The 17,749-nt window shown below is 30.9% G+C and overlaps 2 protein-coding genes across 3 annotated transcripts; one reads left to right on the top strand and one right to left on the bottom strand.

Annotated features, from left to right (window-relative positions):
- The first annotated feature begins 5,536 nt into the window (after nt 1-5,536).
- LOC121127725 (long-chain-fatty-acid--CoA ligase 4-like) lies at nt 5,537-7,481 on the top strand. Its single transcript, XM_071893101.1, is given in 3 exon segments — nt 5,537-5,828; nt 5,872-6,473; nt 6,475-7,481. Coding segments are annotated over 3 exon segments (1,848 nt in total). The 3' UTR covers nt 7,429-7,481.
- A 5-nt stretch (nt 7,482-7,486) lies between these two features.
- Nucleotides 7,487-16,488, bottom strand: Ptp69D (Protein tyrosine phosphatase 69D). 2 transcript variants are annotated; one of them, XM_071893099.1, is made up of 12 exons: nt 16,449-16,488; nt 14,605-14,758; nt 12,437-12,843; nt 12,045-12,371; nt 11,698-11,976; nt 9,956-11,643; nt 9,679-9,874; nt 9,271-9,603; nt 9,005-9,220; nt 8,771-8,931; nt 8,559-8,694; nt 7,487-8,503 (listed from the first exon to the last, which is right to left on the bottom strand). In XM_071893099.1, exons 2-12 carry the CDS (start codon nt 14,756-14,758, stop codon nt 8,378-8,380), a joined length of 4,023 nt encoding a protein of 1,340 aa, XP_071749200.1. In that variant the 5' UTR covers nt 16,449-16,488; the 3' UTR covers nt 7,487-8,377. The 2 variants fall into 2 exon arrangements, with proteins under 2 accessions (XP_071749200.1, XP_040580072.1); XM_040724138.2 differs by lacking the exon at nt 16,449-16,488 and adding an exon at nt 16,041-16,396.
- Between the last annotated feature and the right edge of the window lie 1,261 nt (nt 16,489-17,749).

The raw sequence follows: 17,749 nt of genomic DNA on the forward strand, positions 1-17,749 counted from the left end.
TCCCAAATTGATATAACCATATTAAATATATTTAAATTTATAAAAAGTAATGGAGAATGCATGTAGTACATACTCATCTTAATGTATAAGTTGTGTAGTTGTTTTTCTTGTCTTCCCAATGGTCAAGGATGTGTTAGGATATTCATGGAAAATATGAGAGAAAACCCTTATATTAGTTAGATTTTATAATATCAGTTTTGTAAAATATTATCTGACCTCAGACGGTAATAAGTAAATTGAATTATTATCGATTATTCAGACGAATGTATGTATAAATCAGAAAGGAACATTTGTGCTTGATTAAATATAACGGCAATTCTGCCAAATATTCAAATTACTATTAAGGGCCATTATTAAATTGATAGAAGGAACATTACCACAAGCAAATCAGATAAAACTAAGTGCTAATGGCGGCAGTGGTTTCCAAACGTTGTATCTCGAGGTAAGTCCAATTTTGCTGTACGATTTATGACAACCATGCATTATTTGCAATAGCTTATAATAATCAATATCATTTGTTTAATCAAAATCGGTGTGTCAAGAAATGTTCATTTGTCTTTTGGTGTGTATTGGCCGCAAAAAGTTTGGGAACCACTGTCTTAGGGGACATGTAATTATGAAGTATCTTACAATTTCCTCCAATTAAGCCTGATAACTAGTTTGAGATTAAACACAGGGTTCTCAAGTTTTTTAACCTAGGCTACCGTGAGATTTTGAGATGTTATGTCAATTTACAACATGAATATATTAGAAAATCATAATTCTCTTGGGAAAATTCTTTTTAGAAAAAAACACGATTTATTTTCCAACGTGATTTCCACAAACAAAAGAGATTATTTCTGAGTTTCAGAGGGAACTAATGTCTGAGTCTTCATAGAGTGAACAGCTACATGAAAGGCAAACTAGTCAACTGAAGAGAAGGAAGCGCCACAGATGCAGAAAAATGAAAAAGCCATCCAAATTTATATAAATGAGCGAAAATTCGTTCTCCTAAAATGGTGAGCGCGCTCCCACTCGTTATTCAAAACTATGAGCGTGATCTTGTTCAACAATTTTGAGCGGCGCTCACTAATGCTTTAGACGAGTTTCAGCGAAGTTTGTTTTGGAACTGCTTAATTTTTCCCAAAAGAATCGTCGAGATTTTTTGGCCAAAAACAACACTACAATCATGCTTCAGCCATCATATTTACCGGATTTGGCCCTATGAGACTGTTTTTGGTTCCCAAAACTCAAAAGACTTATAAAAGGAAGGAGATTTGTAACGATTGAGGCGATAAAGACTCAATCGCTGGAAGAGCCCAATGCTATATCGAAAAGTGCTTATGAGAAATGTTTTGAGGATTGGAAAAAGCTTTGGCACAAATCTATTGTATCTGAGGGGATTACTTTGAAGAAGACAACATAAATATTGATGAATAAGTAAATATTTTTTCGTAAAAATACAAAGTCACCTTACTTTTTGAACTTTTTTGAAGTATATCTTTATAATAGGTAGGTATTTTTTATGAATTTAAGATGTAAGTAGTAAATTAGGTATACTTTTGCATATATTTACTACATATTTATATATAAATTTCATAATTATTCCTGTTCCTAATGATTAATATTTCTTACAAACAAGTACAGCTCTCTCTTTATACGTATAAAAGGAAATGCGAAATGCAGTAATGTAATAATAGTACCTATTATTATTTTTAAGTTATTCTTTATATTGAAGTTTAACAAGGACAAAACCTCACATATTTCTACTTTCCTCTCCAATAACATGATCTCTAGCACAAGATGCAGTAGGTATTTTAAATAATTTATATCTTATACTTCATCTAGGCTTCAGTAAATACGTTGTAAACTTTATTATATCTCGCAACCTTTCCTTGAAAAGGAAAAGGCACCTAATTTGCACCTAGTTGTTAGGCAATTTTTCTCAACTGTAGTGTTATTATTCAATAAAAATTGGTGGAAATTCTTCACAGTTAAACATAGATAAATTTAACTAATCTACGGTTAGAACACTAATAAGAAGAAAATAAGCAGAAAAATCACGCTTACAACAAAATACGGACTACATTTTGAGTCAATTTTGGTGAAGTAGACGAATAGAAATAAAATACATAGATTGATGATGTGAAAAAGTATTTGACACCTTTAAAAAAAAAAATAGTTTACCAAAACATTCGAATCGTAATAGTTAATTAGGTTTGTTAAAACCATCGAAGGTGCTTCAAATATTATTGAAGTTTTTAAATGTTTATTTTAATAATAATAATTTACTACCACAATTATATCAATTTAGATGTCAATAGGTTAATAAAGTATTTTTAAACACATTTTTTTTTAAATTTAGATATAATTGTATATTTAATCTAGCATATTAATATTCTATTAGATTTTTTAAATTTAAATATAATTGTATACATTTCACCTTTTAAAATATTAGTAATGGATTTAGGAGATTATTCTAACCATAATTTAATTCAAAAATCAACTATTTTTTACTCTTAAATTAAATAAGATTTGAGTACGGCTTTATTCACTCTTATCTTTTTACTTTAGTTATGTCATTATTTCCTATATTTTAGTCTATAGTATTATTTTTGACATAGAATATCACATCAAATTTCGTCAAATGATACATGAAACATTTTTGTTTGTAAAAAAAATTCAAAAAAAAAAAAATACTTTAAAAAATGAGAGAGATCTCTACCAAATATTATTTCAATATTGAAATTTATAGAAAATACTTCCCCCTCCTTCAACAGGAAAAAATATTTGAAGTTAGAATACCTACTAAAATGAAGTAAGAAATTACAAAAAGCTGGGAATGGATTCATCTTGAAGAGTTTAATCCTAATTATTATAGTTGAGTACTATGTAAATATTATATCAAGAACTACTTGTATAATGTTCACATTTAAATCCATTTAATTCCAGTATAATTCTTTTGGGCTATTTAGTATTTGATTTAGAGGCAGAAATAGGATTTTTAAATTAGGGAGGCACTATATGTTTACACATAGTTTATAAAATCTGGGAGAGACGGGCGAATTAGGATAATTATATTCGTTAATATATAAAAAATGATTTATAAAGAATTGAGTGTACATAACAAATGTGTTCAAATATTATATACATAATGTATGTCATGTACATGAAGAAGTTGTAACCCTCCCCCACCAAATTAAGAAATTTTTACTGTATAATCTAATATTTGAAATTTAATTTAATTTTTCAAATTTTTTTTCCAAAAAATTAATTTTCTGTGAATAACAATAGATTTTTGAAATTGCTTTCCAAAAAAATTAATTTTTTCTTAACAGCTCTGGAATTTTGATTTTTTTTTTTCCAAAAAATTTAATTTTTTATGAATAGCTGTCGATTTTTTAATTTTTTTTCAAAAATTTATTTCTTGACATATTTATTCATTTTTGAATTTTATTTTTCAATAAAAATCCAAAAACCAAGCCCCCCCCCCTCTCCCAAAAAAAAGTATAATCCTGTGGTCTCTGTCATGTAGTAAATTGTATAAGCAAATTTTAGAAATTGATTTTTTTAAAAATGAGATGAAAAATTTACAATATTTGTGATAAAACTATATTTTGATGGTGTAATTTTTTACTTTAATTGAAAATGACTAATTAATAAGTAGTATTTGGCACATTCTAATACCCACAGTTATGTAATTCGTAAATACCTAATAACTAAAGTATATAATTTGAATCTGTCAAAATGAAATGATTGTAAGAATTAATAAATGATGACAAAAATTACTAATTTTGCCATCGAATAAGTCGTTATGGGACCTATAACATTGTTACTTGTACAATCTCAGGGGAGTCTACAAGGAATGGGCTAGAGTGTTCTGTATCCCTACCCAAATTAAAGAATTTTTGTTTTTTACTAGATAAATTAATATTTGAAATTTTATCCCCCAAAAATTTTATTTTTTGTGAATACCTGTGGATTTTCGAAATTTTTTTCCAAAAAAGAATTAATTTTAGGATATAAAAAAAAATCCATAACCCAAGACCCCCACCCCCTAAAAAAAAAAAAATCCTGCGGACGCCCCTGAATCTGTTTATACAATTTGCAACTTATACAAAATTGCTACTTATACACAACATATATTATGAAGAATACAGCATACAACAGTCTACATATAGTTGCCTTCTATTGTACAATGTACACAGCGAAAACTTAACCGAAAATATTTCCTGGGAGTTATTATAACTAAGCAATCCTATGCATTCACAAGTGCTGCGTATACAGGATGAGTATGACAATGAGAAGCCATAATAAGACAACATACAAAACAAAAGGCTCGCCTTCAAATCCTGTCGGCATCTAGGGTTTACCTAGAAAGAATGTTATATGACAGTCAGACTATCATCGCATGAGAGGGAAATAGTTAAATTCAGTGTGGAGCTCGATTTGAATTCGATCAAGTTTTTAAATAAATCTTTATTGAACAACATAATATACTTCCTTGCATCTTCAAAAGGACATTATAACCCTACCGGTAAATTGTGGCAACTATAAAATTTATGTTTGTATTTAACACATAATCAATACTCTACAATCTATGTACATACTTTCTTTGAATCTCTTCCAAATAATTTTATCTTCTGATCTCCAATAATTTTCCTACATGTATGCACATAATGCAATAATCTTCTTTCCTTTCATTATTGATTTTTTTTCGAAATTACAATAGCTCTTTAATTACATTTATTATTACATATAAAAGTAATTTCAAACATATTAGTAGAAATGTTTTTTTCTTATAAAATATTTATATTTTAAATAAAATTCGTAATTCTATCATTTGTTCAAGGACGCTTTGAAGGATTTAGACATATCTTAAGTTTTTATCGGTAAGGTGCATTATAAAATTAATAGGTTTAATTATGTGATAACATACGACTTTTAAAACTATTTGATTTTTATGCTAATAATGTAACTTATTTTCAGTAGTTCAATTTTATGTATATACTTTTTTTGTTAAGTAAGTCACAAGGGAGTTTTTCTAAATTAAATGTTTTAATGTCAATTCAAAGGGGTTTCTTAAGATTTGACCAAGCACAATAAAAAACGAAATTCCTCTTTACAAATCGAATTTTGCTGCTTCAAAGTAGTATATATCCATTCAAGTTCATTTTTTTAAATAAATAATATTGTATTTATTTGTATTTTTATTCTAGTTTGTGCCTCTCAAAATAAGAATTTCGTCATACATAAGTTCATGATGAGAAATTATGATGTTAAAAATCTTAATTTGAAGAATGTCACTAGTTTCTTAAGTGTTGGTTTGATAAAACTGATTGTGTTGACCTGGGATTTACTCGTCTCCCCGATATATTACCTCATTTATCAGCCATGGAAAAAGGGCAATCAAAAACTTTCTACGATTCAAACTCTTCTTCAGAATGACAGTACCATTGTATATCGGTCGTTAGATAATAATTTTAACGAGGACCGAAGGAAGATAGAATACGGTGATACATTGGTTGATTTGATAGATTATGCTGCAAAGGCCAACATGTCCAAAAATTGCTTTGGAACAAGGCGTATTTTTAATGTAGAACAAATTGTTACAAAGGAGAATAACACCATGACAAAGTATGATCAAGGTGAATATGAATGGCTTACCTATGAGGATGTCAATACAATTAGTAGAAACTTTTCCAAAGGCTTGAGACATTTGAAATTTCTTCCAAAAGACAAAATATTGCTTTATGCTGAATCTAGTGCTAAATGGCTTGTATCGGCGTTTGGTTGTTTTAAAAACTCAATGACTGTGGTCACTATTTACACTAACCTCGGAGATGAGGGTGTTTACCATTGTATAGAACAAACTGATGCTAAAGTTATAATAACTTCTCAAAATTTGCTCAAAAGGCTTCAAAAAAATACTTGCTTCTAAAGGGGGCTTAATTCAAACCATTATATATTTGGAAAAGGAGGAATTCTCGTTAGCTCAAACGACTCCTGAACAAGATGTGAATGTGTATAGCTTCAATGAAATCTTGGAGAAAGGGCTTAAAAGTTATTCTCAAAATGATAATGAAGAGGATTGGAGGCCAAATTCGGAAGATATTGCTGTTATAATGTATACATCGGGTTCGAGTGGCGTTCCTAAAGGAGTCGTCCTTTCCCATTTCAACATTATGTCAAATATTTTTGGTATTATGTCTTTTCTCAATCAAAATTTTGTTAGACTCGACAAAGAATCATATATAGGATATCTTCCTCTAGCTCACATATTTGAACTCTCCGTGGAAATTGCTTTATTTGGTAAAGGAATACCAATTGGGTTTTCAGGTCCAAATACACTAATGAACTCAGGCTCCATGGTGAAGGAAGGGCAACTCGGAGATATATGTGAATTAAAACCTACATACATGGCAGTAGTTCCTCTTATTGCTGATAGAATTTATAAAATAATTATACAAAAAGGTATCAGAAAATGGTCCATTTTCTGAGTTACTCTTCAATTTTTGCTATGAATATAAGTCCAAGTGGAGAAAATTGGGGATGAACACACCCATCATAAACTTATTATTCTTCAAAAAAATTCAACAATTTTTGGGTGGAAACGTTTCAACAATTGTGTCAGGAGGAGCTCCTCTATCAGCACAAGCACATGAGTTTATGGAAATTGTCTTCGATTTAAAACTCAGTCAAGGTTATGGATTAACAGAGACATGTGGAGGATTTATATTGGGTCGAAAAGAGGATTTTAGTCTCGGAGAAGTCGGGCATCCTTTTCCCGGACCCTTTGTCAAACTCACCAATTGGGATGAAGGAGAGTATACTGTGAAAGATAAACCATACCCTAGAGGAGAAATTCATGTCGGAGGGGGATTAATTGCAATGGGCTATTTTGAATTGATGGATGAAACAGAAGAAAACTTTTATGAAGAAAATGGTGTTCGTTGGTTCAAAACAGGAGATATTGGTCAGCTCCAATCCTCTGGAGCTTTAAAAATCATTGACCGCAAGAAAGATATTATAAAGTTACAAAACGGGGAATATGTTTCTTTGGGAAAGGTGGAAACATACCTAGGCACACATCCTTTGGTTGATATTATCTGTGTTTATGGAGAGCCTGAGAGAAATTGCATCGTGGGTCTCATCATTCCGAACGAAAAAAGTATTAAGATATTAAAAGAGTCTTTGGGCTTGAGGAACGAAAGCGTATATGATAATAATTTACTTAGAAGCCAAGTACGTCAAGCATTAGCTAACCATTCTGAAGCCAAACTTTTAAAATTTGAAATACCGAAGGCCGTTTGGCTTATTCATGGACCTTGGACGGCGGAAAATGGTTTAATTACAACATCGTATAAATTAAAGAGGAAAGCAATACAAAACAAATACCAGGAAAAGATAAATATTATGTATAATGAGATCAATGGAGAAGTATATTAACCATCCATATCTCGATAATTTAATCCAAAAAAATCACTTAATAGTCGACAAAATAGACTTGAGTATGGTTTTTTTTATTATGATTATAACTTGAATTAATGATAAAATATCACTAAGTTGAATTCGAAGTTATATAAAGTTTTCAGAAAATACATATCATTTAAAATGAAATAAGAAATTCAATGCGTCCTCCATTCTTTTGTACGATCAATGCTGATATAAATGTCATTAAAAAGCGACTATAAATAGTAAAAATACTATACATATACATAGATATATATCATAAAAATCAAAGAGAAAATGATGCTGTAGAAAATACATTTTTAACAATCGTAGAAAAGATAATATGAAAAATTGTAGAAATAAACTTATATGTATAAGCAAATATCTTCATTTTACAAACATGAGATTACAACACAACATTGAGGGGAAAAGTTGGGCTGAAAAGATGGTTTAACACTAAAGTTGATCCAAATTATTTTTATTTTTGCGAGGGAGGAGAGAGAAATGTGTAGTATAATTATATTATTCATGTTGCAAAGTAATTTGAAGAGACAAACTTGCAATATCTGATTTGTTCTGGTTTGAACTCTTGCAAAGCAAGATCATAACAATCATGAATATTATTTTTTAAGGAAAACTACAACATACGTTGAAAATACATATCAAATAGACTTGTTCCCTGTATTAATTTTAAGGAAGTAGTCATTAAGTTTGCAAAATGAAGGTTCTAAGTTCGTATAAATAAATATATATTTATTATATAAAGGTAAATATAAGTTAGAAAAATGATGCTTCGGGCAAAAAGTTTAATTTTGCGGTAGTTAGCTGCATTTAGCCACCTGGAGTAAAAACGTTAAACACTGGTAGAAATATACGGTTTATAAATATCTGAATGAATCTTCTCCTGATATATTAGTTAAAAACGAAATCAATATAGGAAGTTAAATTAATCGACTCGAGGTATAGTTCCATTAACAGAATTGACTGGAACTGAGTATTCGTATTCTCCATCTTTGTTAAGATATAGATCGACATAGTCTGATAGGATACGATAAATAAATTTGTAATGATCCTAGAAAAAAAAGGAAAATGTTAACAATAAGTAAATTATTAAGTCAAGTATTTACAAGTTCTTGAATCATTCCTTGACGTTGAGATCTCAACTTCCGAACTACTGTGAAAATATCTGCACGAGATTCAATTTTAATTTGTTGTATGAGACAACAAGTTGCAACATATACGGAGCTTCGATTAGATCCATACCTACAATACAAATTTGAAGAAATCCATGGTCATTTCAAAATGGGAAAATTGACATTAAAAGGAAAAAGAGACAAACCTGCAATGAACAGCAACAGGTCCAGAGAGTTTTGCTTCAACCTTATAGGCCATTGAGTGTTCAGCTAGATCTAAGAAACCATGAGTTATGGGGGGGAGGCTTTTTTCAGTCCCCACCCAAGCACTATATTCAAAATGAGTTAATTTGATTTCCTCTTCAGCCTGAAAGTCAAATAAATATATTTATTTAAATAGTAATGATGAATAAGAGTAATAACATATGTAAATGTCTCACCCTAGAATTAAAAACACTAAACTCTCGCTTTACATAGGAGGTCAAAGGTTCCTTAGAATGAAGTGTTATTTTGAGGCTGCCGAATTCTTTGGTTACACCTATATTGTCGTCCCAGTAAATAATTGATGCATTGTCACCAGATAGCATGACCATTACTGATATATTGTGCTCGGTAACCATGCGCCAAAAATCTTCCATCGTACCGGGTAATGGATCCTATTTATATGTTTTTAAATATTTGAAATACAATCTCAACATTTGCTTACCTGAGTGATTATGAATGACTCGTCATTATGATATCCTTCGATGAAAGAGGCATTGATATAAGTTGAATGTGGTTTAAGTCCGTCAGGAGTGAGAATGACGCGGTTTCGATCAAATGGAATTATATGCTCACTTTGGTTTTTATACTTATTTTCATCATTGGAGCCAACACTCAACGCCTTCCGATCATCTACAACTTTGGTCAACAGATTAAATTCTTCATCAAAATTTTTGTTATTGTCAGTCCATTTTCCTTTAATTTCCGGGGCTTTTAACTCAGTATCTCCAAATTGAGCCATTTCCATGATAGCACGATATACAAACATGTATTGTTTCTATTGAAAAGAAAGAGTAATTAAAGTTTTAAATAAACACAAAAACAATTTATCCGCAAATTTTAAATAACTCACCACTGATTGAACTAAATAATTCCTTTGATGTCGCAGGTCTGAAACCATTTGAAAAATAGTGACACTTCCTTCATCTCGTAATTGTTCAATTAAGGAATCAATTGCAATTAAAGTTCCCGATCTTCCTACTCCAGCAGAACAATGTACACACATAGGCGCAACACCTGATGATGCTTCATTAATTCGTTTTACAAATCTAAATAGAGATACGATCAGCGTTATTAATAAGACTAATTATATAATTAATTTATAAATTCTAGTATAATAATCAATAAACCTCAGCATCCCTGGCGCATGTTCTGGGGCATTAAAGTCTTTCCATTGAAGGTAATGATAATGATAGACAGTCCTAGATTCAGTTTCATTTTTTTCTTCTCCACCTTTGTTCATACTAATGGATAACTCCCGAACAACATAGTCAGAATATCTTTTTTCGGTACAAAACCGAATGACAGCGTTACCATAGGTCGAATCACCTGCTCCAGGCCAATACTGAGCACACTTAACTCTGTTGTACTCTTCTAAATTTGTTAACATGATAACAATTTCTACACCTTGTTCCCAAATCATTTTCCAAAAATCAGTTATTGTGTGTTCTAGAGGACCCTGAGCACAGACCCAACGTTTTCGCTCTTTATATCCAACAACAAAATTAGAATTAATATAATCTGATCCCTCAACACCTTCAATAGGAGTCAACTTTACTCGAGTCTGGTCATATGACTTTATGTCAGGGTACCTGTTTTTGACTCTATTGATAGGCATTTCACAATTTAAGGTTGTTCGATCAGGGAATTTGTCAGGAAGTAATTCAAATTCAGCTTGAAATCCATAATCACTATCTTTATGCCTTTCTTTGAACGCTGCAACCAAATCGTCCTTTGAAATAGGTTTTATTTCTGGAGGTGAAGTCTCAGGCGTTATGAGATATTGCGAATGATCTCTTCTCCCAACGCCCCCTCTACCCCATGTAGAACAGAAATGTCGGAAACTACGCCTCAGATCCATTTCTACTCCTTGATTGACAGCAACTTCCTTGGAATACCTTTTCAAAAGGAAGAAAGCAACAAACAAAAACAAGGCGACAAGAATGAGTCCAGAAAGTACTCCTAACGCACTGACAAGGATTGCGTTGACAGGAGACACCATTACAGACGGAGATTCCCCAGGTCTTCGAATACTCATAAATCCACTTCGTCCAATTTCATCACCCACCACAATAACTTCGACAAATGCTGTGTAATTATGATCTTCCGATAAGAATCCATCTTCTACGAGCAATCCTTCTGTTTCAGGAACTTTGTCAAATCTCTTGGTAAGTCTTCTAGGAGTCTTACTTCTTTCATTAAGAAGATAGAATCTTTTGTTTGCCTTTGAAGATTCTCGAAGGAGTTGAGCTCTTACGCCTGTTTGGCAACTTGGACATGAACCAATATTTGTAGAGACGACATTTTCACCATCACCAACAAGTATATCCTGTCCTATGTTATCAGAACCAATAATTTCAGCAATATATGCCCCGCCTTCTTGATTTTGAACAGTACTATAAGTCGATATTTGTAATGCAGATTGATGAGGAAGTTGTAACACAGTTTGACCTCGTTTGAGTTTGACAACTATCACTCTAGCACAACAAATTTTTCCACTACGTTCAGAAAGCTTAGGAATTCGAAGACGGAACACTCCTCGTCCATCAATATTACTATCTGCAAACCACTGAAATCTGTTCAATATTTCAGGCCTTGGAGGGGTTGATTTCATCATGCAGGACTTAGATAAGACTTGGCCACATTGTTTTCTCCGTGTTATCGCACATACTTTAACCGAATAATTTGTATTTGAGGGTAGAAAATCAAAACGAGTATGAAAAATGGAGGAGTCTTCTGTTTTGTGCTTTGGGCCCCAATCATCACGAATTATATTCCCATTTTGATCAACATAATCCGCTCGACCATTTAAATGAACCTAAACAAATATATATATATATAGCTACGAGCATAAATGATACGATGAACCTACATTATAGAACTGAATTTTCCCATATTTCTTTTCAGGCTCACTCCATTTTACATCTACAAAGCTAGTTCCAGAAATGTTATCATAGCGACAATATATCTCAACTTTAGCTGGAGGGCCAGATAACCCATCCTCAGTCGTTCCTTTAACTACAGAGGAAGGAAATCCACATCTACGTGTATATGAATTACAAGCTGAAACTGTAAATGAGTACTCAGTGGCAGGGTCCAAGTGACGCCAAAGATAAGAAGGAGGTCGGCTTGAGGATTGATACATGTCAACCTGAAATAAGTAAATAATGACAAAATATCATGTGAAACATAACAAAGTATTTTATCGTAAATATTTACCTCGCTCTCATCAGTTTTTCGAGTTAATTTATACTGATGTATATGCTCTTTTTGCTTTATATTCTCTGGAGTGGTCCAACTAATTGATACAAAGTTCCAAGTTAGACCTTTAATTGATACTTCAGGAACAAAACTGGGATTGAAATCCAAAGTTGAAACTTTAGAATGATAGCGATTATATTCAGAAACTCCTATTGCATTTTTTGCAGCCAGTTCGATGTAATACGAGGAGTTAGAATCTAAGTCATTTATGACTACACTTGAAGCACTTGTAGGTATTTTTTCATCGATATAGAAAACCCAATTATCAGAACCAATTTTTCGATACTATTTGAATGAAATACAATTATTAAAACAATTATCTTCAAAAATAAAATCAATGAAAGGGCTACCTTCAAGAAGTAATCAATAATAGGAGAATTCCATGCTTTGGTGGTCCAGTTGAGATAAATACTCGACATCCCAACTGCTGTAACAAAATCTAAATCAACACTTGGTTTATCCAAAACCTCAACTATCATAATAGCAACAAAAGAGCCATGTTCATTTTCCCCATCACAGAGATATGTCCCATTATCTTCACGCTGAAGATTTAAAATTTTTAGATATGATATAATTTGAGAATCGGATCGTTCTTCAGATGAAATTTCGTATTTTAAAGAATCCTCTAAGATAATTTTTCCATCAAAGCTCAACCATTTGATATCAGGAAGAGGTTTCCCCGAGTAATGGCATGAAATTTCAGTAGAATTTCCTATGGATTCCCGCCCATTTGTTGTATCAATGACAGAGGGAGAAGCTATGTAAGAGAAAAATTACTATCCATGAACAAAGTATAATAATTTAGCATTGCATTAGAACATGTAAGTAGAGCATCATTCTATTAAAAATATGAATTGAACGCAAGGATATTTGAATGAACATATGCATGAAGTCACTTTCTATTTAGAAATTATTGTGATAAGAATAATAAAAAGTAAATTGTATTACGTCCTGAAAATGGAACCTACATATTATATTAATAAACAAATACTCTGATAATATAATAAGTAGTGTTGGAACGATTAATTGGAATCGGAAAATCGGGGTTTTTTTTTTCTGGAAACAGGATCGGGAAAATAATCTTTAATTTGCGATTTGGATTCTTATTAATTATTAGTTATTAGTGGTATCTTAACTATTACTTTTTTAAGTTATGAAAAAAAAAATCCCTTCACACAAATTAAGAAATTTTTCCTTTTTAGTAGAAAAATTTAATATTTGAAATTTAATTTGATTTTTCTAATTCTTTTCTAGAAAAATTTAATATTTGAATTTTTTTTTTTTTTTTTTTTTTTTTTTTTTTTTTTATATAAGAAATTTTTTTCCAAAAAAATTTTTCTTTTTGTTAATAACTGTGGATTTTTGAAATTTTTTGAGAATAGTTCAAGATTTTTGAAATTTTTTGAGAATAGCTAAAGATTTTTGAATTTTTTTTGCGAACAGTTGTGGATTTTTGAAATTTGTATAAATATCAAAATGTCTATTTGAAATTTTTTTCCAATAAATTTAATTTTTGGATTTTTTTCCAAAAAAATTCCAAAACCAAGCCCCCAAAATATAATCCTGTGGTTGCCCCCGATAGCAAAATGGTATTTTTTAACTATGTATTCAGAATATTAAAGAATCCGAATCGCTAATTTTCACTAGAATCGCATGGGGATTTTTTTTTTTTTTTTTTTTAAATCGTCCCATCACTAATAATAAGACATTTTAAGAAGAGATTTTTTTATTTTATTATTTTTTTTTTTGTCAGATATGAATGCTTCAAAAATGATTTTGTTTCTAACTGAATGCAAAACATTTATTCAGACTATTTTATCTCACAACTACCATAATTGTAATTGCATAACATACGGTACGTTCTACTCAATGAAAAAATAACGCCATACATTTGAAAAGTTATAACGATTGTTTGCCTTAGGCGTTGCGTAAGATAATATATGTATGTATGATTGTGTAAATAATACATAGAAGACTACTATTTACTACTTTTTCTAATAATAATCATGTCTAAAATATAATTTATATGTCGTGTACAAGTTGCAATTTCTTCGTCTTAAAATATATTATTTAATTGCAACACTGAAAATTCTAATTACAAGCTCTACATTGATACTATCATATTATTTTGATCGATTAAAAATACAAGGTATTATATAGTAATAAGTAATATAATTGTGGGCATTAGAACTTTATAATTTGCCTGATATTACTTATATTTTAGTAATTTGTAATGATATAGTCAAAAACTACACCAATAATATACGAATCCTCCATATAGCATTCAATTATTGCATGATCCTCATCCCAAGTACAGTAAATCCTTCATCTCATTTTTTGGTTGCAACTTGTCAATTTTCTTGTACAAGTTGTAAGTTATAAAAAATTGCAACTTGTATACAGTATAAATATATATATATGTAGACATATATTTTTTCTCATTCATGTAACATAACATTGTTTGGACGGACTCCAAATGTTGAGAGGGGGGATAGTTAACAAAGGATGATAATCTTACCAAAAACAGTCAAATTAATAGTGTCCTTATACAAAAGAGCCTCTCTTCCAGGTTCAAAGGCTATACAGGAATATTCACCTTGGTCATTCCAATCCACATCAAAAACAATCAGCTCTGTTTTTAAAGCTCCGTCCGCGGACTTACTTACAGTCATCTGTTGAAAATTACGAAATATTATATTTATTATCAATAAAGTATTGATTGAAATTAAACATTGCATGATAGATTTATTTTCCCAGAGTTTCCTCCTTCACTCATTTATTTTTTCTTATAACGATACAATAAATATTTATTTTTATTTTTAAATATATATATGTACAGTAGCTTAATAAGTGAAAATTAAGCTTGTGAAATAATGTAGGGGGGGGGGGGATCTCACAATCACTTAAAAAGATATTGAGTAACTTTCTTATTAGTACAGTATCATAGTAATTTTGTCGAAAAGAGTGTCATTTTGAATATTATTTGTGCAAAATATCTTCATATAATAAAAATAATGAAATATTGCCGAAATGTCCTTAGGTAGCAAATTCTAATTATGCATCAAAAAATTAATCATTTTTTGACAATGAGAGTTAAATAGAAAACCTTTAACAGGAATAGCATTTGCATATCATTTTTAGGTTCTTTTTATTTAATTCTTTTTATAAAATCTCTATTTAGGGAAGTTCTAATTTGAATATTAGGTATATATATGTCTTAACATCATTTCATAAAATAGAGATGTATTATGATACATCGGTAGAGAATGTTTGACATGTTAAAAATCATAACCTTAACTTACTAAAAGAATGGATGAAACCTTCCTTTATTTAAGAAAGGTAATTACCGGTATGAGTCTCTCAACAAAAAAAAGTAGTATATCCCTTTTTAGAATACAATACATTTCTCTAGAAGTCAGAGCCAAGCGCCCCCTAACAATTCATATAATAAAAGAGAAAGCCATTTTGATACTGAATCACAAATAGCTATCACTAATTTCCCATTTCTATCTGCGTCTTCTTTCCTTTTTCTCTTGGTCTTTATCTGGATCAGGAGTGGCATTGTAATGCAAAAATACAGAAAGAAAAGGAATTCATTGATTATTATTTATTTCTCAAATATTTGTATATGATCCATGAACATAAGTAGCTATTGATAAGGGATATTAACTTGGAAAGAAAATATGAACTGATGTAATATTATTGGTAGAACATCATGAGCAGACTCAATTTAATGATATCAAATCTGGGTCATGTATTATTTTTAAACAAGAAAAAATGCAGGCCTTTGATGGACATTTGTACACAACTGTTCTGCAAATTATGAATTAAGCAGCTTGAGGTTCACTGCTGCTATAAATAGCGCCCTGAATGAAACTATCAAATACTAGGAAGTAATGAATAGTCGGCTAAATATTGATAAAACAAAGCCTTTAAGTAAGAAAAGGTTCTTTCCTGGCGTTTGGATTCCTTGCGAGAGAGAGGAACTCCGTTGAGTTCCCAACGAATCTCCAAATCGGGTGCTTGAAGAGAATCCGTGCTGAAAGAACAGGATAACTCTCCAGTCTTTCCAAGCAAAGCTTCCTCCTCAGTCCGTGCAGCAGGGATTAGAATAAGGAGAAGGAGGTGGGCAGCGCCAGCTCCGCTCCAACACCACACTAATGAAGGATGCTTCATCCTCTCCCAAGATCAATAATCATTCACACACAATCTCACACTCATTTCAGCTTTCACAATTGAAACAAACACACAAAATACTAGGACAAGTGAACAAATGGCTGCTCGATCCACAACAATAACAAACAATATTAGAAATGATAGGAGATGGAATTGCCAATTGGATCACTCAGTCACTCGGCTTACTTAGCACTAAGTAGTCACTCACTCAATCACTTACTCACTCATTCACTCACTCTCTCTCTCTCTCTCTCTCTCTCTATCTCTTTATCTTTTTATCCTCCTCCTTTATGCTGCTTCAACTTTTAGCTTCATTTTTTCTTTCTTTCTTTTCACTCCCTCCTTCTTTCTTTCTCTTTCTCTCTCTTTTGAGTTCAAATCTTCTTCCTTCCCTAGATGGCTATACCTCCGCCCTCTTCTCCCCTCCTAACACAACCTGCTTCATTCACTGTCCATCAGGCAAGAAAGAGAAAACAGCTGTTCTTTTTTTTATTCTAATTTTGCCGACAAGTTGCTGAGGAAAAAGGACTTATACTAGCTATATAATATATTAATATAAAATATAAATTATAATATTTAATATGTAGGGGCGTTATTTTAGTTTTTTTGAAGAAATTTAAAATTCTTGAGGTTTATTTTCTAACAAAAAGGTAATACAGGCCCGTATTACCTTTTTGTTAGAAAATAAACCCTTAAAAAATTATTTTCCCCTATTTTCCCTTTTCAAAATTTTCTTACAAAGCAGTAATTTTTTTATCAAGACTAAAATTCCTTGATTGGGGAAGAGGAGGGCTTCACAGCCCCTGCTGCCCTCCCCTCCGGACGCCATCAACATAATATTAATGTTTTGTCAAGGAACACTGAATAAATGATAAAGAATGTATGGAATATGAATGTATGGAATGTGACGGGAGTGCAAATTATTTTATCATAATATTCATTTAGTAAATGCTTCAAATTGAAACTTTAACAGCTTATTTCTTACTCATTTTCAAAAAATCAATGTGTTTTTTTTTTTAATTAGAAAGTTAAATCATTCAATTATAATTTCAATGACATATTTTTAATTTAACCAAATGTAATTATAAAATACATATATAACCCTAATTTGTCATAAAATTCATATACTATACAAATTATTTAATTACATTTTTTTAAAAGTTTTATTTAATTCTAAAATAATCAATTTTAACTTCTGGGCTCAAGTACATATTCAGGGGCGGCCCCAGGATTATATAGGGAAGAGGGGCTTGTTTTTTTTGTTTGTTTTTTTAACTTAACTATTCAAGAACAATTTTTTTTTTAAATCTACAGCTATTCAAAAATTAATAAATTTTTTTAGAAAACATTTCAAAAATCCTTCGCTATTCACAAAAAAAAAAATATTAAATTTTTTGCTCTGTTGCATAATTTGACCGAATGACAAAAAAATATTCTAGTAAAAAACGAGAAATCCTTAATTCGGGATGAGCTGCAGTTCCTCTAGA

The sequence above is a fragment of the Lepeophtheirus salmonis genome, chromosome 13, assembly GCF_016086655.4.
Source record: "Lepeophtheirus salmonis chromosome 13, UVic_Lsal_1.4, whole genome shotgun sequence".
NCBI classification, from domain to species: Eukaryota; Metazoa; Arthropoda; class Copepoda; order Siphonostomatoida; family Caligidae; genus Lepeophtheirus; species Lepeophtheirus salmonis.